A 26,782-nucleotide genomic window follows, 5' to 3' on the forward strand; every position below is an offset into this window, starting at 1 on the left:
TCGCCTCTACGGCCCTCAGTTCTCCCATCGGCGTGGTGGAGGGTGAGGGGAGAACTTGTAGTTATTGATTCTGCTCTGTGCCGAGCACTGGTTTAGCACTTTACACACATTAACTCTTTCATTTTCACAGAGACCGTGAGGTAGGGATTTTGATTCTCCCCGTTTCACAGATGAGCAAACTGAGTTTTGAGTAATTTTTCCAGAATCACGTAATTAGGAGTGACAAAGCTGGGACTGATCTGAGATTCAAATTCATACCTGCCTGAGGCTGAAGGCTAGCTTCTTTCCATCGGACAGCTGTTGAGAGAGGCTGAGTTCGATAGTCTCTAAGCATGGTGCAGAGCGAAGAGACCAGATTTTAGAGGCAATCAGGCCCGGGTTTGAATTCCAGCCCTGCCACTTAGCTGTGTGACCTTGGGCCAGTTACCTGATCTTTCTGAGTCTGTTACCTCACCTGTAAAATGGGAATCATTATGGTGCCTCCCCACAAGGACCAGACGACAAAAATAGTATATGTGAAATGCGCGGCCCAGCGCCTAGCACATGCCATAGCAGGTGCTCAATAAATCATGTTTCTTCTGTCCCTCCTCATGTGCCCAGCCCATTGCTCCAGCAAGCTGCAGTGAGAGCCCAGGGAGCTTCGGTTGATTACTCCAGGGCTTATGATCTCAGGACATGGGAGGTGGCTGGGCCTCCCAAAGGGCCTAAGGAAGACGTGTGGCGAATGGTAGGCTTGGGCCAGGCCTTGAGATGTGGAAAGAGTTGGAGGGAGGGAAAAGGAAAGGAAAGGGAGAAAGGAGGGAGACAGGGTGGGACGGAGCGCACAGCAGGGGCATGACGAAGGCGGATGTGGGGTTGTGGAGTCGGAGGCTTTGGGAGGAAGGCGATCCTGAGGCCCGGTGGTCAGAGGGAAAGCCTTGAATGACAGACTGAGGGGCTTGGCCCCGATTCTGCAGGCAACTAGGAGCCAGAAGCAGTTCCAGAGTGGGGGTCCGTGCCTCCTGAGGCACAATCCTCTCCAGCAAGAATCCTGCCAGAGTCAAGCTCAGTAGTCTGCCTCCTGCCTGTAGGGCAGAAGCAGGTTTGTTGCTAAGACTTGAAGGAGGAGGAGGGTTGGTCCCACCTTGCCCATCCAGAACTCTCCTTCACGCTCCAAGCCAGAATGCTGGCAAGGTTTGTTTTTGTCCTGAGCTGTCCTGGGTTGTGGGACAGGCGAGTTTCTCCAATGATGGGCCACAGGGACTGGGAGGCAATCATCCAGGAGAGAAGGGGCCGAAGTGTCCCGGGGTCCTAGGGAGAGATGAGGAGCCACCTGGCCTTGGCCTCTGGGCAGGAGAAGCCCCCTCAGACCCAGGAAGTTGTCAGAGCTGGAAGAATTTAAACAGGAGCCTCAACCTGAGTTCTGCAGATGCTCTTGCACCCCCAAGGAAGGCAGTAGGACTTACTTGATCCAAACCCACAGTCTGGTCCTGGAGGCAACAGGGAGGGTCGGGAAGGGACAGGAGTGGGGGTGGAGGGTCCAGGGGCATGAGGAGTGAGGACAGCCCCCCATTGCCATCAGGGCCTGGCCTCCCCACCCTCTTCTCTACACGCACACACATGCACACTTTATAAAAACTGACTCAGCCTAGCCACCCTGTGGAGACTGGGGAAGCCAGAACCAGTCAGTGGGCCCTCTTATTCCCGATCCCTCACAAGCAGTTTTCAAATCTTCCACTTTTAAAACAGAAAACGGTAAACGCACCGTGTTGTATATTTTATTTAAATAAATAAAACAAAAAAATTCCAGCAGATGCTGCCTTCTTCTATGGGCCAGGGGTTGGGAGCGGAGAGTGAAGTGAAGAGGGCATACTGGGGGCTCAGGAGCCAGGCTGCGGAGGGTGGTGGGACAGGTTCCCTAGAGCACGTGTGGACCCTTGTGTGTACAAAACTCTGCTGGCTATGGATGCAGGTGTGCATCGTTTATGGGCTGATGAGTTTCAGTAAGAAAGAGAGTGATTGAGAAAGGGCATGTGTCCTTTGTCAACTGGTGGAGGTGCAAGACCCGGACCCAGATCCTTCCTGCCCCAGCTGCCAGGGCTCCAGAGTCCCTGGGACTCTCTGATGCTCCCTGAAGGAGGAGGGCAGCAATGTGCACGTGAACTCCTGCTGGATACTGAAGAGGGAAATGCCCTCTCACCCTGATCAGATGGGCCCTCAGAAGCCGGAAAGTGGCTGGGGGGAAAAAAAAAGTGACCAGGATGAGGGGTTTTGTGGCCAGGGTAGAGGGTTGCCTTTCACAGTGGCCAAGGATGGGCCACAGCCTCTGCTCCTGTGTGTATTGGGATACCTGAGGGCCCCCCAGACCCCCTGCGAAGTCCTCAGACAACTGCCTTTGCCTCACCTGGCTGCAGAGAGTCACTGCAGGCCCTGGGACCTCGTAGGGTAGGGTAGAGGCAGCAATTCATGGCCAGAAAAGCGAAGTCCCCAGGGCCTCCAGCAGCGCAGGGAGTGCCGTGTTGCCCGCCTGCCTGCCAGAGAGGAAAGTCCCCAGAAAGGGCAGGGAACCCGGTCCCCACCACTGATTGCTGAGTGGATGTTGTTTCCATGGTAACCAGCCTGGGAGTCCCGTTGTTAAGGAGGCAACTTGGCAGGCCCAGCGTCCCCATGACAACTGCCCCCTGCGGCCCAGGCAGCTGTGCTTTCTGGGGACCTCTGGGGCTGAGTGCAGGCTAGGCCTCTGTGGCTCTGGGGAGATCCTTGCAGACAGCGACTCTGGTGAAGTGCTGGGTGGGAGTGGTTGCTGCGGACCCTGCCGAACCTGTGGAGTGAATCTGGGCCAGTACCTGAGGATGCTCACCCCTACCCACTAACCACCACTCTGTCCATCCCCACTGGGTCAACCCCAGGTGCCTGAACAAGGCCGTGCTCCTAGGGCAAGGGGCAGGTGGTGAGGCGACATCAGTCACTGTCTTCTCTGTCCCCTGACTCCAAAAGGACACTAAGTACCTACTGTGTGCTCGGCTCCTTGTGTTTTCGTATCTCCTTCCACCCTCACCACAACCCTGATGGAGAGAGAATTAGCCTCAAGTCCAGTGAGCCAAAGGGCACTGAAGCTCAAAGAAGGTAAGGAACTGACTCTGGACCAATCAGAATGTGAAGAAGTCAGGATGCACACCCAGGTCCTGGAGAGGAACCCTGTCCCCCCACCCTCACTGGTGGCACCAAGGGCCAGGTGGTAGGAGCAGTCTCTCCTGGAGCAGGCAGGAAAGGGTGCATTATCTATAGAGAATTTAAAATGACTAAACAAGAATAAAAATGACTAAATGTCAGTCTGATTCCTCTTATCGTCCACCATCACCATATACCAGTGGTTCCGAACAAGTCAGTAATAAAGTACTCCTCCCCACGTAGCAGACAGCACCCCACCCCCAATGTCACTGCATCCCAGGCTTCAGCCCCAGTAGACACCTGCTGCGCTTTTTTTTAAAGATTTAAAGATTTTTAAAAGAACATTTTAAAAGTTTAATAAAATCCCTCCTTTGACTCCATGCCTCTTACCAGTGGTGGCTCCTCATCTTTTCAGCCAAACTTCTTGAGAGTTGTCTCCACTCCTGACCCTCATTTCCCTTCCTCTGAGTTACTTGTTCCTCCACTGCAGTCTGGCTCCAGCCTCTACTCCATGAAAGGGCTCTAGACAAGGTCACCAATGGCCCTTGCTGTGAAATCCAGGAGCCTTGTCCTATTGCCTTCCCAGCAGCATGTGACCCTGCTGACCAGACCCCTACCCTAGACACCCCACTTATTCCTAGCCACTCTACCCCTTCTGTTCAGTCTCAGCTTGAAGGGCTTTTCTTTCTCCTGAAGGTCAGTGCTCCAGGGCCTCTGACCTTGGCCTCCATCTTCCCACTGCACGCACACTTCCTGGAAACCTCACCTGTGTCCATAGCTTCCTCAGCCCAGAGGGGAATGCCTCCCAGAAGTCCCCCTCAGCTCAGGCCCCCACGTCCCCTGGCTGCAGCCTGGGCGGGTGCCTGCGGCTGTCACTACAGGATTTCTCATCATTTTATCATCAACGTTGCACTTTTATTCTTTCCTGAGTTTGCAGCTTCCAAGGCACTACAGAACACCTCCTCTCCAACCCCCACTCCACACTGGATCCATCCCAGGCCCTGCACAGGTCCTCCCTCCTTCATCGGGGGGCTGGGGTGACACCATTCAACCCCTTGTTGATTTTGCTTCTTCAATTTTCTTTCTCTTGAGTGTGGAATATTTCATACATACAGAAGAAGATGTAAGTAAACCCATAATAAATACATAAATAAATAATATTTCTTGACTTATGATGGAGTTATGTCCCAATAAAGCCATTGTAAGTTGAAAATGCATTTAATCCACCTAACCTACCGAACATCGTAGCTTAGCTGGCCTGCTTAAACAGTCAGACACTTCCATTAGCTGACAGCGGGGCCCAGCATGTATTATACTACATACTACTAATGTGAGAAAAGATCAAAACTCAAAATTCGAAGTATAGTTTCTACTGAATGTGTATCAATTTCTCACCATTATAAAGTTGAAAAATCCTTGGTTGAACCATCATTAAGTTGTAAGCCACCTGTACATTAATAAGATATTAAAATAGGATAAACAATCGCTCAGTTTAAAAAGTAGAACATAAGGAATACCTTTGAAAACATTTATTCCTGTCCCCAACAGTATTCTCCTTTCCAAGGAAAAATCACTCACCTGAACTATAATTCTATCATTTTCTTACTTCTCTTGATACTTTTACTCCAGAAATAAAATGTCTCTCAACAACAAATGTGTCCATTTGCGTACCAAGATGGGGAGAGGGCGGGGATCGGAAGTGGTTGCCCTTGCGGGGAAGATGAGTTTATATTGCTCGGAATTGCTGATGCATGGTGATAATTTTTTAAAAAGACTGAGTTTTACTCCATTTTATTATTGTCTAAATTTCTTTACAAATAATGTACCTTTTCATCGCCTGCACCAGAGGTGGCCATATCCACTCCACTTTTATATGCCCCTAAATATATTTGTAAAATTTTGAACTTTATATAAGCAATATTGTGCTGTATGTATTCTTTAGTAATTTGCTTTTTTCATTCGGTCTCGTATTTTTGAGACCCTTTTGATGCATGGAGAATAGTTAGCTCATTTTCATTGCCATATAGCATTCCAGTATATGAATATGCCACCATTTACATATATATTTTCCCAGAGATAGATATTTTGGTCAGTTTCAGTTCTCAACATTTATAGTAGACACTGCTACTATAAATGTTCTTGTTTGTGGCTCCTGATTAAGATGTGTAAAAGGATCTCTAAACATTGCATCTAGGAATGAAATGACTGAGTCATAGGGTGAATTAATCTTTACTTTACAAGATAATGCCAAGCTGTTTTAAGTAATCCTAACAATTTACACTCCCACCTGCAGTGTATGAGAGTCACTCTTGCTCTATATTCTTACCAATAATTGGAATCATCAGATTTTCTTTTTTCCCAATCTAGTGATATCTAATTGTGTTTTAATGTGCAAATCCTTAATTACTGATTCTGACCAAGATAGTGGGGTAAATGCTGTGCACACTTTCTCCCATGGCCACATTAAAATTGCAACTAAATCATGAAACAGTCAACCTGGAGAACAATATGAAGACTAGCTGAACAGAGCTCCTATAACTACTTTTAGTACAGAGGCAACAACATAGAGACTGGTAGGAGGGGCAGAGATGTGAAATGAGCTGGTCCTACAGGAGGTGACAGAGACATACAGAGAAAGGCTGAGTTGTGTGGCTTCAGGACGAGGGCAGGAGAGATAGCCACCATCTTGCCTGCATTGAGCCCTCCCCGCCACACACATGGCCAAAACCGAATTGTATTGGCCTGGTGAGATCTGCTCACTCCACCCAACTGGCAAATTGTCCTGTGGCAATTTCGGATGGTTACTGGGCAACCAGCCCCACCCTGTGCTCTCAGCAGGAGGTTCCTTCAGCAGCAACAGGCCTTTGCTCACACATCTCTGGGGACACTTTTGGTGGCAAGCACCCAACCCCATGCTTAGCTACATTATTTCTTGAATAAATCTCCAGGGTCTGAGGGCCTGAGGCAGGCAGCAACTGGACTCAGTGAGAGTTGAGACTTTTGTGGGTTGCCACAGGCTCACCACTGGCAACAAATCTGAATCTGCAACAGCCTGGGAGCACCACTTGCCCAACCCTGGTGACTCCCTAAGACCCCACCTCATCCAACTCTGGTACTCCTGTGGTTCATTCAGCTGCTGAGTCTTACAGGTAGCCAGCAGGCAGCCTGAGGCCTGGGGGTGTCCTGAGCTTTTTGCTGAGTTGCTCCAGGCTGGTATTGGTGGCAGTTAGCCTCAATTCACCACACGGCCAATCCCATATATCTCCAGGCCCAGCTCAGGCAGCAAATGAACACGGATATATTTGTAGCTCTCTTATCAGGTAGCCCTGGACTGGTCACAAGCAGTGGCTGACTTTGGCCTCCAGGGGAGCCCCTCCCAAGGGGCTCCAAACCAACACACATAGAGACTGACATTAGACCTTAACAGAGCACCTGATTAGCCCAAAAAAGCAACACACACAAAGAGTGGTCTCAATAGGCAAATGAACCCACCGGGGCAAACCCCGTTTCATGGGGTCAGCCCCCACACAGCAGCTCATACATTGTGGGCGTGGCCAATCCTCACAGCCAGTCAGCCTGAGAGTCAATCTCACTCTTGATGTGCCAACAACAATCAGGGCTCAACTATACGAGGAGAACACACACAATCCACACAAGTGTCACTTGTGGAGCACCAGGTGCAGGTGATCAGGGAGACTGCACCTCGGGCCATACAAGACATCCACTACAGAAGGCCACCTGACTAAGACCAGGAGATGTAGCAGATCTACCTGATACATAGAAACAAATACAGAGAGGCAAACAAAACGAGAGAAATATGTCCAAAACAAAGAAATATGTCCAAAGAAAACAAAGAAATATGTCCAAAATGAAATAACAGGAGAAAACTCCACAAAAAAGGATGAAATGAAACGGAGGCAAGCAATCTACCAGATACAGAGTTCAAAACACTGGTTATAAGGATGTTCAATGTACTTAGGTGAAGAGTAGATGTATTCAGTGAGAACTTCAACAAAAAGATAGTAAGCATAAAAAAAGGACCTAGAAACCATAAAAAAAGAACCAGTCAGAAATGAAGAATACAATAATTGAAATAAAGAATCCACTAGAAGGAATCAATAGTAGATTGGGTGAGGCAGAGGATCGAATCCATGATTTGGAAGAAGGTGGCAGAAAATACTAATTGGAACAGCAAAAAGAACCAAAAAAAAAAAAAAAAAGAAAAAGAATCAAAAAAGAATGAAAATAGTTTAAGGGACCTCTGGGACAACATCAAGCATATTAACATTCGCATCATAGAGGTATCAGAAGGAGAAGAGAAAGAGTAAGGAATTGAAAACCTATTTGAGGAAATAATGACTGAAAACCTCCCTAACCTGGTAAAGGAAATAAAGATACAAGTCTAGGAAGCACAGAGAGTCCCAAACAAGATGAACTCCAAAAGACCCACACAAGATACAGCATCATTAAAATGGCAAAGGTTAAAGAAAAGAGATTCCTAAAAGCAGCAAGAGAAAGGCAGCTAGTTACTTGCAAGGTAATACTCATAAGAATGTCAGTTTATTTCTCAACAGAAACTTTGCAATCCAGAAGGGATTGGCAGGAAATATTCAAAGTGGTGAAAAGCAAGGACCTATAATCAAGACGACTCTATCCAGCATGGCTATCAATTAAAACTTAAGATGAGATAAACAGCTTCCCAGACAGGAAAAAGCTAATGGAATTCACCACCACAAGAAATGTTAAGGGGACTTCTGTAAAAAGAAGTGGGGTGGGGGGAACCCATAAATATGAATAATCACTTTAAATGTAAATGGATTAAATGCTCTAAGTAAAAGACATAAAGTAGCTGAATGGATAAGAAAACAAGATCCATGCATATGTCATCTTCAAGCAACCCACTTCAGATCAAAAGATACACAGACTGAAAGTAAAGAGATAGAAAAAGATATTTCATACAAATGGAAATGAAAAAAAAAAGCTGAGATAGCAATATTTATATCAGACAAAATAGACTTTAAAACAAAGACTAGGATAGAGATAAAGAAGGACATTACACAGTGATAAAGGGATCAATTCAACAAGAGGACATAACCCTAGTAAATATTTATGTACCCAACATACGAGCTCCTAAATATATAAAGCAAATATTGGCAGGCATAAAGGGAGAGATCTACTGTAATACAGTCATAGTAGGAGACTTTACCACCCCATTGATACCAATGGACAGATCTTCCAGACAGAAGATCAATAAAGAAACAGCAGCCTTAAGTGATACACAGACCAGATGGATTTAACTGATATTTTTAGAGCATTTCACCCCAAAGTAGCAGAATATATATTCTTCTCAAGTGCACCTGGAACATTTTCCAGGATAGTCCACATGTTAGGCCACAAAACAAGTCTCAGTAAATTTAAGAAGATTGAAATCTCATCAAGCTTCTCTGACCACAATGGTATAAACTAGAAATCAATTACAAGAAAAAAGACTGAAAAACACACAAACACACGGAGTCTAAACAACATGCTACTAAACAATGAATGGGTTAACAATGAGATCAAGGAAGAAATCAAAAGATACCTAGAGACAAATGAAAATGAAAACACAACGACTCAAAATCTCTGGGACACAGCAAAGGCAGTCCTAAGAGGGAGATTCATAGCAATACAGGCCTACCTCAAGAAACAAGAAAAAGCTCAAATAAACAATCTAACTTCATATCTAAAAGGACTAGAAAAAAGAAGAGCAAACAAAACTCAAACGGGTAGAAGGAGGGAAATAATAAAGATCAGAGTGGAAATAAATGAAATAGAATCTGAAAAAAACAACACAAAAGATCAATGAAACTAAGAGCTGGTTCTTTGAAAAGATAAACAAAATTGATAAACCTTTAACCAGACTCATCAAGAAAAAAGAGAGGATCCAAAAAAATAAAATCAGAAATAAAAGCGGAGAAATGACAACTGACTCCACAGAAATATGAAGGATTATAAGAAAATACTATGAGCAATTATATGCCAACAAATTGGACAATCTGGAACAGTTGCATTCCTGGAAACACAATATTCCAAGACTGAGTCAAGAAGAAACCGAAAATCAGAACTGACCAATTACTACCAATGAAATCAAATCGGTAATCAAAAAATTCCCCCAAAACAAAAGTCCTAGACCAGATGGCTTCAGAGGTGAATTTTACCAAACATTCAAAGAAGAGTTAACACCTATTCTTCTCAAACTATTCCAAAAAATCAAGAGGAGGGAAGGTTCCCAAGCTCATTTTATGAGGCCACCATTACCTTTATTCTAAAACCAGACAAAGATATTACAAAAAGGAAAATTATAGGCCGATATCCTTAATGAACATAAATGCAAAAATTCTCAACAAAATACTAGCAAATTGAATTCATCCATACATTAAAAAGGTCATACACCATGATAACGATGGAGTTATTCCTGGGATGCAAATTTGGTTCAATATCTGCAAATCAATTAATGTGATACCTTACATTAAACAAATTGAAGGATAAAAATCACGTGATCATATCAATAGACGCAGAAAAAGTGTTTGACAAAATCTAGCATCCATTTATGATAAAAACTCTCAGCAAAGTGGGAATAGAAGGAACATAGCTCAACATAATAAAGGCTATATATGACAAACCTACAGCTAACGTCATAAAAAAACTAAGAGCCTCTCGACATTAAAAAACTAAAAGCCTTTTTCTTAAGATCAGGAACAAGACAAGGATGTCCACTTTCACTACTTTTATTCAACATAATTCTAGAAGTCCTAGCCGCAGCAATCAGACAAGAAAAAGAGAGAAAAGGCATCCAAATTGGAAAGGAAGAAGTAAAACTCATTAACTGTAGATAACATTATACTATATATGAGAAACCGAAAGATTCCACCAAAAAACTGTTATAACTGGTAAATGAATTCAGTAAAGTAGCAGGATACAAAATTAATATTCAGAAAACAATTGCATTTCTATGTATCGATAATGAACTATCAAAAAGAGAAATTAAGAACATAATCTCATTTACAACTGCATCAGAAATATAAAATATCTAGGAATAAATTTAACCAAAGAGGTAAAAGATCTGTACTCAGAAAATTATGTCATAGAAGAAAGAAACTGAAGAATAGAAAAACAATTCAGATAATCAATAAAAGTAAAAATTATTCTTTGAAAAGATCAACAAAATCAACATATTTTGAGAATTTGATAATTTGACTCTGTTGGAGACTATAAGGCAATTGAGCCCATTTCCAAAAGTGATATCATAGGATTGTAGGCACTCTCTTTACAAAATGCACATGTTTTGTGTAAAGTGGATATGTACATTATTACAGCGCTGTCAAAACTCTTAGCTGAGAGGGCATTCTCCTCGCCACCATAATTACAACTCTGAGATAGAATTACCCTTTTGAAACTTCCTAAGTTACAAATTTTTTCATTTCTGTGAACAAACTTAAAGTTGCGGTTTCTTTGAACAATTAATAACTTTAACGAAGATCTGAATAGGTGTTTCAAGGAAAGTTTTCATACGCAAATGTTGCTATTTTTCTCATTTGGAGTATCAAATTAACTTAATTCTATATCAAATAAAATAAACTTGCTACTTGCACGAACAAAACAAAACAAAACAACTAGATTGCTAAAAAGCGAAGGTGGTGGTGGTGGGGAGCAAGAGAGACAGACAGACAGACAGACAGACAGACAGACAGACAGACAAAGGAGACTCAAAATAGTAACATTAGAAATAAAAGAGGGGATATTGCTACCACCCTTTAAGAAATAAAAAGAAATACAAGGGAACGCTATGAATAGTAGTGTGCCAACAAATTAGATAACCTAGATAAAATGGATAAATTCTTAGAAACACACAAGCTACCAAAACTGAATCAAGAAGGAATAGAGAATCTGAGTAGAACTACACCAAGCAGAGAGATTAAATTAGTAATAAAACTTCCATAAAGGAAAGTCCAGGAGCAGATGGCATCACTGGTGAATACTACCAAATGTTTAAAGAACTAACACCGATCCTTCACAAATTCTTCTAAAAGATAGAAGAGGAGGGAACACTTTCCTTCATCCATGATACCAAAACTAAATTAAAAAATACACCAAGAGACAACTACAGACCAATATCCCTTATGAACAGAGACACAACAATCTTCAACAAATTCTCAAGGGAGATGAGTACTTTTTCCTTGTTTTTTAAACAAAGCAGTGCCAGTCAGGCTTCCCTGTGGCTTCTTTTCCTGAAAGGGAGATTTCTCCTGGGCCACTCTCTCATGAGACTTTCCCTTTCCCTTTCGGCATTCTGGCTGTGTGGGGGGGTGGGGCAGAGGGGTTCCCCCACCCCACTACCACTTCCAGGTTTCCGGTATTAAGCTTTTCTTCAGGGAAGTGCCAGCTTCCCTTCTAGTTTGCCACTCGGGTTCAGTTCTCTGGTCCTCTGGAATTCTCTTTCTTTCTTTTGATCAAACCATTTAAAAGTATTTCTGGCTAAAAGTAATTGAGCCAGATCTGAAATTTCTCTGCTTTTCAGATCTAGCACAGGAAGTGCTAGAAAAAATTCCACTTTCTTTCTCTGGTGAAAGCCCACCATTCTCAGTGTTACTTACTCTGTGACCCCCAGACTCTGCAGTCGGGGTTGGAAGTTCCTTTCTTGCTTTGCCAGATCATTTTGTCAGATGTCTTAGCACTTTTCATGCTGGATGGTAATTTCTGTCTGTTAAGGGTCTATATTCTCCTCTAGACTGAACAGATCAACACAGGCTGCCTTACTCGTTGTATACTCTCAGTGCCTGGCACACAGTAGGCCCTCAGGAATATTTTTGAAACCATGAATGATTTCTAGTTTCTTGGGCGAGGAAAATCTTTTTCTGACTGGCCCCAAATACTCCTCTGACCCCACCTTCCCACACTGAGATCTCTTTAGTTTCAGTTCCAGCCAGTTTCCCTTCTGTGTGTTAGTCTAGAATGTTCATCACCTGGTTCTCCCGCTGTTTCCTAGGCAACTTTGTCTATAGGAGCCTGATCCATCATTTTGCCTTCAAGAATGGATCCCAGCTCTTCCTGCTCTCTTTCAGAAAGCTGCCCAGAATTCTCTGTGAGGCCTGGTTTTGAGTTTATGAAAAGAACCCACCTTATTCTTAACTCACTAGGCCTCTCCCTCACCTGTAGTAGCTGGCCAACCAAATCCAGCTTGACTGGGTGCAGAATTGCCTTTTCAGTGTCCCATGGATTTGGGGAGGATAGTGACAGTGCTATCCAATGGCAGGAGGTTGAGCTGAACAGTCCTAAAGGCCCCCGGCTCAGTACTGCAGGATGGTTCTCTTCAAGGTGATGTGTTGATGGTCGTGTGAAGCTGGCAGCTTCCCAGCTCTGCAGTGGCTTCCCCCCGCTCCAGATGGATAGCCTCACGTTAATTCCTAGACTCAGCTCAGCCTCGTCTCCTCTGCAAAACCTGAATATATGCTCCCAGGAAGACTTTGTCAAATCCCCCCAGCATGGGGCCATGGTGACTTCAAGTTCATCTTCCTTACCAGGCAAGTTCATTAGTGAACACCTACAGTGTCCTAGGCACTGGGATGGAGAATCGAAAACCAAGCCTATTTGTTTTCCTTCAGGAGTTTGCATGTATTGAAAGAGACAGAAATACAAACAAGAGCAATCAGGGGACTGGATGAATAGGCTGGGTCTTTAAAGATGAGCAGAAATTCACCAGGCAGACAAAGCCAGCAGTGAGGGTAGGGGGTGGGGAGAGAATTGAGGCAAAAGGCATAGAACAGAGGTCAGATGTCACACATTATTCTTTAGGTCCAAATGACTCTCTATTGCTAGGGCCAAACTTGGGCGAGGGGAAGATTGTGGCAAATAAAAGCACAGAGGCAGACAGGGCCACGTGAGACTCCATTCTTCAGGGCAGGTGACAGGGGAACCATTGCACGATGTTGAGCAGGGGGGAGAGGTTGGATTGGAGTTAGAAAAATCACTTCCACAGTCTTGTGAGGCTGAGGTGGTGGAGTCAAGGAGGAGTTGGCTCAATGGACGACGAAGAGGAGCCACTTTGGGGGTCAGAGCTGCAGGATTTGCTGAGCCATGTGCTGCGGTGTCGAGGGAAGCCTTTAGAATGGCTCCTAGATTGCTCCTTTGGGAGACCAGGTCCATAGAAAGTAGACCCATTAACAAAGGGTGGGCACTCAGCTATATATACCTACGACATAGTGACGATGCTTTGCTCCAGGACACTGAGATGGAGGGTGTGGACATGTACAATGATTGCAACCCAGACATCCCCTGAGGTAAGTTAGCCTCTTAAAATCTGGATAAGATTTTGAGAATCTCAATCTCATTGGAATTCACATTTTTTGACTTATAAAAGGTCTCCCCTTTGCCTCCTGGATTTCTATGGATTCTCAAGTTTAGATTCTTTTGGTCACTTCTGGCTCTGAGTGAACTCATTCCATTTATGGTCCCCCTCGCCATGCCAGACTCGTGGTCTGTCCATCAACAGGTTGGTCCCGTTGCCCCTTTCATAATTGAGGAGAAGCCAGTCACTCGTGCAAGGCTTTGTGCGTATGGCTGACTTTACACAAGATGTAGGGAGTTGGAGGGGGTTACGTCAGAGAGGTACAAAGAGCGAACTGCATTAGATTGCCTCTCAGATCTTCTCATTTTAAAAAGTCCTTTGGGGCGCCTCAAGGACGGCCATTTCACTGCGGGTACCTTTCCATCTAGCCCTTCATTCTCTCAACACCTTGTTGATCATACCTGCTGCCAGTGCTATGTTCCCACCCCCAATTATTTCAGGAAGTTTCAAATTCTTCTTAGGCTGTATTGCAGCAAGAGCTCCCTCCAACCCTATCTGAGCTCAGCCCTAGACCCATCTTTCATTCCCGAAACCATCAAAACCAGATTTAGATGAACATCACCCACTCTGTTTAGAGGGTAATTGTAATTTTAAATGTCATTTTTTCAATATTATGTTGTTTTAAAGATTATAAAAAAATGAAAATTATTTTTCTCAGTTACTGTCTGCCATCTCTGCTTCCAGCCCTCTGGTAAACTTCGTTCTTTCATAGCTAGAAACTCAAGGTGAAGAGTTGGGCAACTGCTGTCTGGGGTCCCTTTGTGTGGGTAGGGCTGGCCCCTCACGGCTCCTTGCTTCTCTAGCCCCTGCCCGTGCCCTTTCCCCATCAATCTGATGGCTGTTCATGGCTATTCTTCAGTCTCTCCTGATGAGAATATGCCCCTGACAGGGAGGTGGCTGAAATGAAGAGGGGCTGATGGACTGGGGAGAGAGGGTGTTTCTTCTTCACAAAGAGCCTCGTTCATAATTTTCATCCTAAACCCATTCTGAAGGACATCCTTGCCCTAGTTCCCAGCACTTGATACTGGCACCGGTATCATTTATAACTCTGCCAGACAGATCTTTCTTTCAGGTTCATCCCAGGACACCATGGCTGTGGGAAGGGAAGGGTTCCAGCACCAGTAACGCTAGGGACCTATTGGGATCTCTTTGAGGGTGAGTGGTGTGGGTAGGGGGGAATGCCTTCCTGTGTGCTCCATCCAGGCCATGAGTCCTCCCATCTGTCCATCCATCCAGGAGACAACCTTTGCTGTTGTCAGAAACTGCCTGCCCCTGGCATTTGGCACTCAGGGAGGGGTGAGAAATTATGTCCCCACCACGTTCTAGTCCAGGGCCAAAAGACCCAAACACACAAATCACTGTAAAATGTGCCAAGAGCGCCATCTACAGATGCAGAAGAGGGCCAGCACGGTGGGGTCTGGCTGTTAGAACAGGAGTGGTGGTAGTGGAGAGTGCGTTCTAGATGCAAAGACTACAAGTGTTTCACAAGCAGCTCTCTGCGACTAGGATACTGGGTGCACAACGTGGCATGAGCCTGGACTTGGAGGCTGTGGCAGACTACCAGAGACTTTAGCGCTGGTAGTTCCGATTCCATCCAGAGGCCCATGGGGCACCATTAATGGGAATGATGGGACTTGGGTTTCATAAAGTACACTCGGCAGCAAAGCAGATAAGTCCTGGGGCCAAGGGGAGCAGTTAGTAAGGACACCAGGCTCCACATCCAGCCCTCACCCTGTTGCAAGTTCATAGAGAGCAAGCCTATGGCTGTTGTGTTTGTTCATCACTATTCGGAGACCTGAGAAATCTTAATGTTATGGACTGAATGTTCGTGTCTCCCCAAATTTATGTTGAACTCTAATCCCCAATGTGATGATATACGAGGGTGGGGCTTTTGGGAGGTGATGAGGTCGACGGTGGTGGAGTCCTCATGAATGCTATCAGTGCCCTTATAAAAAAGATCCCAGAGAGCTCTTCCTTCTGCCACGTGAGGACACAGCAAGAAGACATCTATGAATCTATGAACCAGGGAGCAGGCCCTTACCAGATACCAGATCTGCCGGTACCCTGAGCTTGGACTTTCCAGCCTCCAGAATTATGAGAAAGAAATGTTTGTGGTTCAAGCCCCTCAGTCCATGGTTATAGCAGCCTGAACATTGTCAGGTGAGGCAGCCTGGGATAGGCAGGGTTCCTTGGAAACACCTGCTCCAGGTGTCACACGCCATGAGACACAGGATTGGGAGCGAGCGGGAAGGCCCAGGCCTGGCGTGGGTGCCGTCTGTGTGCCAACAGAACGAGCTGCTGCCACGGCAGGGACCTGGCCTTCGCATCATTCAGGAGTGGCTGTACTTTTCTGCTGAGCTCACTTGGCTCTGACAGGCGCCACCTTTGATTCCTCAGACTTCTTGGTCCCTGAAGGGCAGCAATGGTGGGACAGCGCTGGGGACGACTCATCTTTGGACCTAGTGGATGACCAGATCTCCACTTGTAGTCTGGCTCACTGGCCACACCTCCCCGGTGACCCTCTGAGCTCCTGTCTTTATGGTTGTGAGGGTGATGGTGAGGTCACTTTGAGGCTGGGAAACAGGGGTCCCCAAGTTCTGCGTTCTTAAGGGAAAAGGAAAATAACTCTTTGACCAGACAGTGTTTGATTGGATTAAAAAAAGTGTATTGGATTTCCAATACTAAATAAAAACATGAAAATGTTTTTTAAAAAGCCATAGAGTTTACAGCATCAACTACAGAAAAGGCCAAACAAGTGTGTACAGCAGCTCGTCCCCAGCAGCCCTCCAGGCCCCTCCAGCAGGCAACAAGGCAGTGACACATTTGTTCCAAATCCCCCTGAAGGAAGCTGCTGAGCAGCCGCTCAACTAGGACGTTACAAGACACGCGATGGTTTCATTTCAAAAATCACAGGACATGTAAGAAAATGTATTAAATTGTGAAAAGGTGCAATACAGAATAGCTCTCCTTTTTCTTAATTTAAAAAAATCCCCAACTTTGAGCAGTTATTTTATTTAAAAATAGGCCCCCCACCCGCCCCAGCTCTGTGGCAGTGTCCAGGTACCAAGGCCCTGAGGTAACAGAAGTGTCAGGGTTTGCGGGAGGGAATGCCCTGAATACCGAGCATGTTTCTTTGGGCGAAAGGTAAGACAGCTTCTGGGGAATCTAGCCCTCCTGGTGTCCAGGGTGCTCGGAGTGCTCTTTTCAGGATCAGTTTGAGTGCGCTGGCTTTCCAGAACCCCGCCTGGCACTGTCCTCTGTGACCAGCCAGCATGGCAGCTGGAGTTCCAGCACTGCACTGTTCATTGCCCCAGAATAATAAATACAAAGCGTTCATCGTCTAGAAAAGCAAACGTGTGAGAAGACCTAAAAAGGGGAAAGAACCAATGCACAAAGGCAAGTGGGATGCCCGTGGGGCTGGGCCGTGCTCAGGGCACGTGGGCTGGGGTCCCCATTGCAGACCTCAGCAGCTCACCTCTTCTTGGTTACAGGACCACAGCCCATCGGCCCTCTACACTGCCTTCCACACGCTCCTCTGGGGATTTGTTGGGGAGTAGAGGAAGATGTCTGAGGGTCAGTCCTGTATTTTTTCATAATAAGAGTCTTCGTATTAAAAAGAAAAACACCCCAGCTTCTTACTTTTCTAAGAAAAAGAAGACAAGAACTATTTGCAAAGGCAAAGGCTTCTGTGTGTGGCCAGGCCACTCAGTCTACCTCAGAAACCTCCCGCCGCCCTGTTCGAACCAGCGGCATGGCTGAGCTGCTTGGATAGAGGAAGGGAGCAGCTGCCTCCTGTGTCCCTCTCTGCTCTTTCCCCTGCTACTTAAAGAACAATGTTCAGAAAGAAGCGGGGAGCCTCATGGGTACTGCAGCCCCTGCCTGCCTCAAACGTGGAGGTGAGAGCTGGACTGGCTGAGGACAGGAACTGGAGAGAAGCAAGGAGTCCTAAGTGGAAACAAAGTTCCTTCCTTAACTTTCAACTTCCCCAAAGGGAACACACGACAACAGCAGGAAAGGGCCTCTGTCGTTTTCTCTGGTTTCCCAGGAACGGGGTGTCAAGCTCTCGCCCTGTTCCGCATCATTCCTGCAAGTGGAAAGATGGCACCTGACCGCTCAGCATGGACATTCTTATCAGGACCTGACCAAGACATCAGGGCAGCTAACTCCTCGAACCCACCTATTGCACAGAAAAAATTTTAAACTAGATCCAAATGAAACTCCAGTTGCAACTTAATGACAATAGAGATGGACATGCCAGGAAAGTACAATAAAGTAGATGCTTCCATTCTCTGCAGGCTTCTGGAAGAAAGTACAATGACTGAAACATTCACAGGACCTCAGCAGCCCCTCCATTTCCTATTCCCAACCCCCCAGCCCACCCCCACCCAAATACTGAAACTGCACAGAAGCAACAAACAAGTCTTTTCAATGTTACATATCATTCAAATAGATCTGTAATCTCACAGTGATGAGAGGAGAAAGTCAGGCCTTTAATAATTATAATAAAAAAATAATAAAAAAGCTTACAAACAGCAATGCAACATTTCCTCCCCCCTCAAAGTGATGAGTTAACAGCTGGTAGAAGATGCAATGACTCAGAATTAAAAAATAAAAACAAAAACAAAAAACAAGCCAACCGCTGGAACAACCCACACTGTCATGACTTTCCATACATAATTCAAACAAGTAGTCAAATGCCAACCACTTGTGGAGAACACCACGGACTTCCTTGGTTTTGATAGTATTTTTCTTCTGAAGGCAAAATAAAATAGGACACAAATAAAATTGTACATAAATGCCGATGTCTATACTCCATAAAGGCGATGCAGTCGCAGCACGAAGACACAGCCTGACCACAAAGTGAAATGTAGGTTGCACTCCTTGCCTCTTCCCTGGACACGAAATTTTGGCCCATGGTGCCCAGTCCTGCAGGGTATCAGCAGGCAAAGGGAAGCTGCCTTGACAAGGGCTTCTTCCAGGCTGACCAGGAGAAGGCAGGTGGCCATGCCTGGAACCAGCCCCGCGTGGGGGCCTGGCTGGTCTGCATGCTCACTCTGTGTTCTCAGTGCTGTCCTCTCGTCCTCTGTACAATTCCTCGTTTTCAAGGCTAAGTCCCAAGACTTCTAGACTCAGGTCTGGAGTCACGTCCTGGTGAAGGTTGTCATGCTGTTGTGATGGCGTTTAGGTCCTTCATCAGTCCTTCCAGGTGGGCCATCTCTTTGGTCAGCTCATCTGGTTCATAGCTCTACAGAGAAGAGAACACTGTTACTGGCTGTGACCCGAGGAGCCGACCAGGAGGAGAGCCCAGAGAGGGTGTCAGTGGTCAGTGGTCATGAAGAAGAATTTTCACTCAAAAGGCTAACCTTATAATCAGCTCCTTGTTCTGCGTCTGTAGATATGCTTAGGCTGTAGGACAGGGTGACCTTGAAATTAACTGAAGACTCATCCTCCCTTTTGCTTGTTCTGTCTAAATAACAAATATAACTGCCTGTAACCCATAGCAACTCCTGCACTTTGTAACTCTTTGTAACTGTCTGCCACCCATAGCAACTCCACAGCTCTGTAACTTCCTGAGGACAAATTAACCAATCGGCCCATACCAACTAAGCCCTATAAAAGCAAAGTTGCCCCTGAGCTTGGGGCCCAGATCTTCAGAGTGCTAGCTCCTCTGGGACTGCTGGTGTAATAAACCCGAGTTCTCCAACTCTCTGAGTGCTGCTTGGTTTCTCACTGGTCTGATTTTTGCAACATTTCTGCAACAGTCAAACTGCCCTGAGACTGGACTACTGAAATCCTGGCTGGCCCAGAAGAGTTGGAGATTGTAGAAGGTGCCAAGGTCACTATGCTCCCAAGCCAACAATCACTCATTTCTTACACTGCAATGTGGCTCCCCCAGCACACTCTGCCCAGGGTCACAATGACCTCACAGGCCAGAGACCCCACTGCTCGGCCTGTCAAGGTCTCTGTCACAGTCAACACAGTTCGTATGTCCCCTGATCTCTGGGCCCCAAGCTTTCCTCCTTAGAGAGTCCTGTACCTGGAGACAGAGAGGCAGAACACGGAGAGGGAAAGATCAAGGACAGACCCTGTTAATTTTTGGTCTGACAGCAGCCACTCAAGCACCCTCCCCTCTAGCATCCTGCTCAGAAAAGGTCATGAAGTGGGACTGAGGGGTGAAAGAACATGCGGATGGTTCAAACCAAGAAAAGAGGACCAGAAAGAGAGGACAGAACTAAAAAGAAGGTGGCAAGGTGGATGGGGGGAAAAAAGTCACTAGCTGGGCTGGTGAAGCAAGCTATTCCAAGATACACCAGAGTGCGTATGAGAGAAAGATCAAACCCTTGGCACAGTTCCCCAGCTCAGAGGAGATGCTTAGTGCATGTCTGCTAAATGAGTGAATCTGCTTCACATCTCTGGGCCAGCATAGAATGTCAGTGCCACCAGAAGCGCAGGCCCTGGGACATGCTCCTAGACATCCTGGCTGAGCTGATGGCCCCGTGAACTTACACTCTCGGAGTCTTCCAGCATCCTTGTGGTCTCCTGCACTTCAGGGGCACTGGGGACCACCACCGGCATAGGAGGCCGGCTCCTTCCTAAAGTCCCGATGGAGGCCGTCTTCACCGCGTGAATGTGGTGGTTCAGAGCTGAGGGGAAAGGGCACCTTCAGGGATGTGACCGAGCCTACTCCCCCTAGACCTCGCAAAGGGATCTATGGTCCAAATGCTGCTTCAGGGTGTGGGAAACACACAGACTCTGCAGTGACCCTACTCTGAAAAGGCAGTGGAACAAGATGGAAGGAGGGACAAAGTGGGGCATCCAAGAGCCAGAGAAAATATTCTGTTTGGCTTTAAAAGACTAATCTCCTAGTGGGTCTCAAAAGGTAGTGGTCCATGGACCCCTTGTAGGATGTCTGGGAGGTCAAAATTCTTTTCATAATAACACTGAGACATGTTTTGCTTTTACACTTATTGTATAAAATGCTGGAGCCTTAGCACAAATTAAGGGAATGGCAACAAACTGTAAAGTCATTCACTGGCACACACTTGCAATTTAAAAAATAGTTTAACTTAAGACCATCCTTAATGAAATGGTAAGAATTATTTCATTAAACCTCAACCCTGACTACACATCTTGTAAATATCCTGTAACAAAATGGAAATTAGGCATGAAGTACTTCTGTTATACACCAGAGTATGATGGCTAACTTATATACAGCATATGTGAGAGCCTGGGTTGTGAGCTGCAAAGTCATGTTTATCAAGGAACACCAATGTTAGTTCGAAGAACTTGATGAACCAGTTATTTGGGCTTGAGCATTTGGCGATATTTTTTTAGAAAACAAGTGAAGAAAGCCAGTCACTTAAAAGAAAAACAAACAATGGACAGTATTTTATTGCCAATGATAAAATTTAAGTTTCAAGTGAAAATTAAAATTTTGAAAACCTTTTATCTGCCACCATGAGCTTGAGAGCCTCCCAATATGTGCAGACTTTGATATTAATGTATGTATTTTTAGATATTGTATAATGAAATGCATCAAGATTTGGAGGATCTACATAACTTAGCAAACCAGTATTTTCCAAATTACCAATGTGTTTAATACTGTGTATTTAAAGTATACAATAAATGGATTTTAATGAAAGGAGTATGAATAGTTCATGGATATGGTTTATTACAAACCAATCTATAAGAAACTATAGCCTGTCAAGTTTTGCTGTAATCTCAAAAAAGAATATCCAGTTATCTGAAAAAGTTATAAAAATACTCTTTCCTTATCCAACTACATATTTGTGAGGCCAGATAATCTTCTTATACTTCAACCAAAACAACATATTACAAAAGACTGAATGCAGAGGCAGGTATGAGACTAGAGCTGCCTTCTATTCAGCCAGACATTAAAGAGATTTGCAAAAATATAAGACAATGTCACTCTTCTCACTGTATTTTTGTTTTAAAAGAGTTACTTTTCATAAAAAATTATGCTATTAATCTTAACATGATAGAAGTCTTATTATTTTTAACTGAATTAATAAAAGTTTAAAAATTTCTTGGTTTTAATTTCTAATACAGTAAATATTGAAGAAATGCTCTTTTGTGGCCTCGAAAGCTTTTAAGAGTATAAAGGGGTCCTGAGACCAAAGCCTGAAAATATGACTTATTTTGAAACAAACCACCATAAAAATAAAAATGTGGAAAAAAGTAAGAGTCAGAGAACTTTTGTTGAGCTGTGTGAATTCTAAGAAGTGCCTTCCCTTTTCCAGGGTTCATTTCCCAAGGCTCCTCCATGTTTCAAGCCTGGATTTTACCATCAAGGATTCTGCACCCAAAACACAATTCAAAAAGTCAGGCATTGCTCCCTACCAAATCATTCTCTGGTTTGTATCCATTCCCAAAGGAGGGAAGCCATATCCTCCCAGACAGGGCCAATGACACCCTGCTACTCAATTGCTGGGATAAGCTGGGAGGATATTTGCCTTGTTATTCTTGAAAGAGGTGACTTTTGCCATAAGCCAGGGACAAAGGGTCCCTCCAGCGGTGCTGCTGCCCTCACTCACCTTGCTGGGACAGTAATGGTGTGCTTGGCAGCGCGGGATCATAGGTGGGAGGACCTGGGGGTGGGACTGCCGGCACAGCAAAGCTCTTCAGTGGGTGGGAAGGGCGAACGTGGGCTGTAGGAAGACTCTGGCCTGAATCTTCCTCTTGGGAGCTGGCCAAGTAAGAGGAGCTGGTAGCACCTTCAGGATCCTGGTGATCAGTACAGCATGTTTGAGAAGAGGAGGCTGGCATGGTGTCAGTGCTGGGGGTATTTCGAACGGATTCTATAGCAGGAAAGTCTGAATGTTAGCATTTTTTAAAAACCATTAAACGTATGTGTTTATGTTAAAACACATAAACATCCCAGGGTTCTTACTACTTTGAAGGGCCCCTAAAACCAGCTTAGTAAGTACTTAGGACCAGTACTAGTTAAGGGAACAGGGATTAGCACCACTGTCAAGGCTAAGTAAGAATGGACTAATCTAAAAGAGTTCCAAACAATTTTGTCAACCAGCTGCTGGAATTTTTTCACCTACACAGGTTAAGTGGTCATGATTTTATAGATTTAAAGTTCTCCTTGGTACTTTTTACGGAGCATATATAAAGGTTTGTAAGATTATTGTCTATTAAGATATATGAAGAAAATTAAAAATTTCACTCACTGACTGACGGTCTTAGTGACTGGCCTTTCATAGATAACAACATGTCAAGTCACCAAGGCTGGCTGGGTACCTGTAGTACCAGCTCTGCCTGCAAGTCCTGGTGGTGACTGTAGGAGAGGCAAAGCCACAGGCTCTGTCTACCCTCGGGGGACTGTGCACGGCCTCACCAGAGCAACAGCCCCACAACTCAAGTAAGACCTGGACAACCAAACAGCCTAGAAATCTGCAAATAGCTTTAAAATTATGCCAGATGAAGGGCATTTGGGGCCAGAGAAAGAAATAGGGGCAGATCTGCTTGGAGAAGGGGAAGACTAAGGAAGACCACAGTAACAATCTCAAAGGATGTGAAGAGGGGTCAGAGTTGTTCTGGAAGGCAGCATGGTGGGGTAGAAAAAGCACTGGATTTGGAGTCAGACAGGCCTGGACTCTAATCTTGGCATACTAGCTGGGTGAACTTGGCAGTCACCGAATCTGAGTTTCAGTTTCTTCACCTATAAAACAGGGAGAATAACACATAATTCAGTGGAGATTAATTGAGAAGATGTATAAAAAGTGCTGAACACAGGGCTTGAATAACTGATAAGGTTCCTTTCTTTATAAATTACTGAGTGCTTACTCTAAGTCAGGGAGTATGCTAAATGCTTTACATTCATTAGCTCATTCAATCCTCATAGTACTTCAGAAGGTACAGGAAGGACAGGCATTGCCCAAAGATAGAGTGAGAGCAGGTAGAGCAGGAACCTGAATCCCAAGCCCACACTCTGAACCACCACACACTACACTGCCCTTCCATGCCCAGTACCACCGTCCTTAGTTCTACAAGGGCAGAAGTAACACCAAGGCCCAGGGAGACCACATGTGAGGAAAACAATGTGAGCTGGTGCAGACCACCATCCACACTGAGGTAAGGCCTGGAGGACACCACCTCAGGGCAACAGGCTGCACCAGGTGGCCTGAAGGAGGGCCTTCCCTGACTCCTAGCATCCTTACCCTTAAAAAGGAAAATAACCATTTAAATAGTCATGCATGAGAAACCTGGAGAAATCTAACCTATTTCCCTGCCTTTGTTGCTGAGGTAGCAATGCATTTTCTTCCCTGTGCTCTCAGGAGACAAGCCATGCCAGTCATGAGTGCTACCCCTTAGCTTTAAGGTCTCAGGTCCCAGGGACCCTCCTCAAGTGCTGAGAGCATGGCTGTGACAACTCTACCAGCCTAGGACACTTCTCGTTCTCTCAAGGGGAACACTGAGAATCTCACTTCTTACTCTTGCTGGTCCTGTTCTGTGTGATCTAGGCTGGGTAGAAGCTGGTTAGGGAGGGGCACAGAGACTAGGAGAGAGAAAGCAGACTCCAGCCCGGACCATGTCAGCCTGTTTTGACAGATATGTTAGGTTACTCTGGGCGCACAGGCCTCTTGGCTGCCTCAACTGCCTTAATATGGTGTATAAGCTTCTGAGGGCTACAGAGATGGTGGGAAATGTGAAAAAAATGATAGTGCAGCCTACTCAAGTCAGTGCTGTTCCTTGTTGTACAACTCCAGAGGGCACCAGGCATACTGTATTCTCTGTGAAGGGTATACCCTGAAATTGTGCACCCCCACTGGCCTATGAGGAAAACTGTGCTGCAACAAAAATTTCAGTTAGTAAGGGGCCTACTTCCTTACTCAACCTCTCAAAGGTGTTTAAGATACACAAAGTTCACACCAGCCACGGACTTGGAAGAGTGGCAAGTGTTCTTCCTATATCAAGTGATGGTAACAGTAACTATCTAAGGAAAAGACAAGTAAATGCTCTCTAGAGCAGGAACTTAGCTCTCTGGCCATGCTCTGGTCATGCTGAGGCCATATGTACAGGGTTTGTGGCAACACTGAGTTCCAGAGACACGAGAGAATACAGCAGTAAGAGAACTTTCATCACTTCTAGATACATGTTCTACTTTTCAAACCCATCTTCAGTGACTATCACTAGTTTACCTTCTTTTATTCCCTTGGTCATTTAAAGCAAGGTATCCATTAGTAATGCAAATCATTACTTTTTCCTCTCTTTACTTCTGCCTAAGTCCATACAGAATGGAACCTTTACCAACACCTGATGAGGGCTGGGTGGGAACTTCTATGCTTGCCAACCTTCATGTACTCTTAGACCGAGGGGAATAAGAAGGCTAATCTGACTGGAAGGCTCTGCCATGCACTCAGGCAGGCCTGAATCCTAGTGGTGAGATTCCTTTGCATTACAAATGGAGAAGCAGAGTCAAGACACAAAACTGCTTTCTAAGAGCAGCTTTTGGAAGGCTGCTTTCCAGTCCCTGTTCTTTCTGAGACTGTCAGAGAACTCTGATTCTCCATCCAGCCTCCTGTACACTGTCTTTTCCTAAAGGCAGGACCCCAAACCTGGATTTGGAGGGAGACAGTAGGAAGGTCAATTTCAGACATGAGTTCAAGCAGCATTCTCCAAACCAAGTAAAGATCTGAAAGGAGAAAACTTTGGGAGTTCCTGGGCATCCCTTAATAAAGTTATGATCTTCATTTGATGTTTTGGGTATGTTTATAATTGATCACAATATAAAAGAGCGGGATGTTACTGGTGACCTAAATTTCTAGCATGAAGTTTTGAGGTTCTCTTAAAATGGAATTCACTTGAAATTCTCTTATTCCTTAGAACCACTAAAACTTAGTTCTTCAAGTAACATAACTATTAACAAATAACTTTTGAGTGATGGAAAAAGAGTATGCTGTATATATGAGACATTACTAGATTTGCTTCTTAAAACTTGAGGGTGGAAATTAATTTTCAATGAATGAGGAACAATAGTATCTGTTCCTCTCACTTTCACTATTTCCTCCTTAAAACTGTTTCGATTTGTTGTTTCTTAAGGTTTCGAAACTGGGACATGTTTGTCTGGCAATGTGTTTCTTTAAATATACTGCAGATTGTTAGGCTAATTTCCTACCTGTGCAGCCTTTACTTATTACAGTAACCCACTAGGCAACCTGAGGCCCCACCACCCTGGATGCTGTTCTTACTCTGGTCCATGGCAGAAGTATGGAAGACCTAACATAATAAGTACCTATGGCTACCCTATGGACCCTCCCAACAGTAGGGTGACAGTAAGGCAAAGCTAACCTCTAGTGTCTGAAAATCACCCAGTATGAGTTTCCTTTCACACTTATTTTAAAAAAATAAAACTGAAAATATGACTGAATTAAGATACAAGTTGATGGAACAAGACATGGTTATGTGATTAGAGTTATTATTATTATTTTTTTACTAAAACACCACCTAAAACTTTGGGAGAAGAGTGGGGTGAATTTTATAGAAACAAATTTGAGTCAGGAATAGAAATGTTATGATAAATAAATAACACTGAGAAAAATTCCAAATCCTTCTAAGCAAGGCAAGTCTTTCCCCATTTCAGCTTGCCAACTCTTTTGGAATGCTTTCCACCTGGGGCTCGATCCTCATCTCTCACCTGTGGAATTGGCCCTGTCTGAAAGGGACAAGGATGTGCCAATGGGCCATGGGCTGCCTGGGTGGTAGAGATGACTGCGAGCTGGAGAAGCGAGGCTGCTGGAGTGGAAATGATGGTGAGGGTTATCGAGGGAATGGATGGGATGGGCACTAATCACAGCTGTGAATGAATACAAGACAGAGAAATGCTTAACATGCTTGCACAGACACACACAAATTACAGTTCAAGAGCAAGGTCACCCCCCACCCCCTCCCATACAGTACAACCCCTCCCTTGGTTTTTTTGGTGGCAGCTGGCTGGATTTGGACAAACAGCCATGGACTTTACATTTGTTTTTTTTAAAAATCAACAATCCTGTACATGCATCTCTATACATAAACAGAAAAAAAGGAGTTTGAGGAATATGTAATCTAAAACATTAATGGTGATTATCTTTTGGAAAAGTGTGCTCAGGATTTAAATTTTTCAAAAATTTTGCATGATCTATATTTCTAATTCTTCTATAATAAACATAGATTGAATGAATTACTTAAAATACCTATTTTACTATGTTACAAAACATAAATCCATAAGGAAAAAAATGA

General features: G+C 44.8%; 1 protein-coding gene across 1 annotated transcript in view; it reads right to left on the bottom strand.

Moving 5' to 3' along the window:
* Positions 1-17,970: 17,970 nt before the first annotated feature.
* The window catches only part of NEO1 (neogenin 1), a 154,638-nt gene continuing 145,826 nt past the window's right edge, over positions 17,971-26,782 (bottom strand). The window contains exons 25-28 of the mRNA XM_015597664.2: positions 26,199-26,357; positions 22,090-22,353; positions 20,042-20,178; positions 17,971-18,779 (exon numbers count right to left, since the gene is read on the bottom strand). Coding sequence (XP_015453150.1) covers positions 18,696-18,779; positions 20,042-20,178; positions 22,090-22,353; positions 26,199-26,357 — 644 coding nt within the window. The 3' untranslated portion in view covers positions 17,971-18,695. The remainder of the gene's footprint in view (positions 18,780-20,041; positions 20,179-22,089; positions 22,354-26,198; positions 26,358-26,782) is intronic.

The sequence above is a fragment of the Pteropus alecto genome, unplaced genomic scaffold, assembly GCF_000325575.1.
Source record: "Pteropus alecto unplaced genomic scaffold, ASM32557v1 scaffold38, whole genome shotgun sequence".
NCBI classification, from domain to species: domain Eukaryota; kingdom Metazoa; phylum Chordata; class Mammalia; order Chiroptera; family Pteropodidae; genus Pteropus; species Pteropus alecto.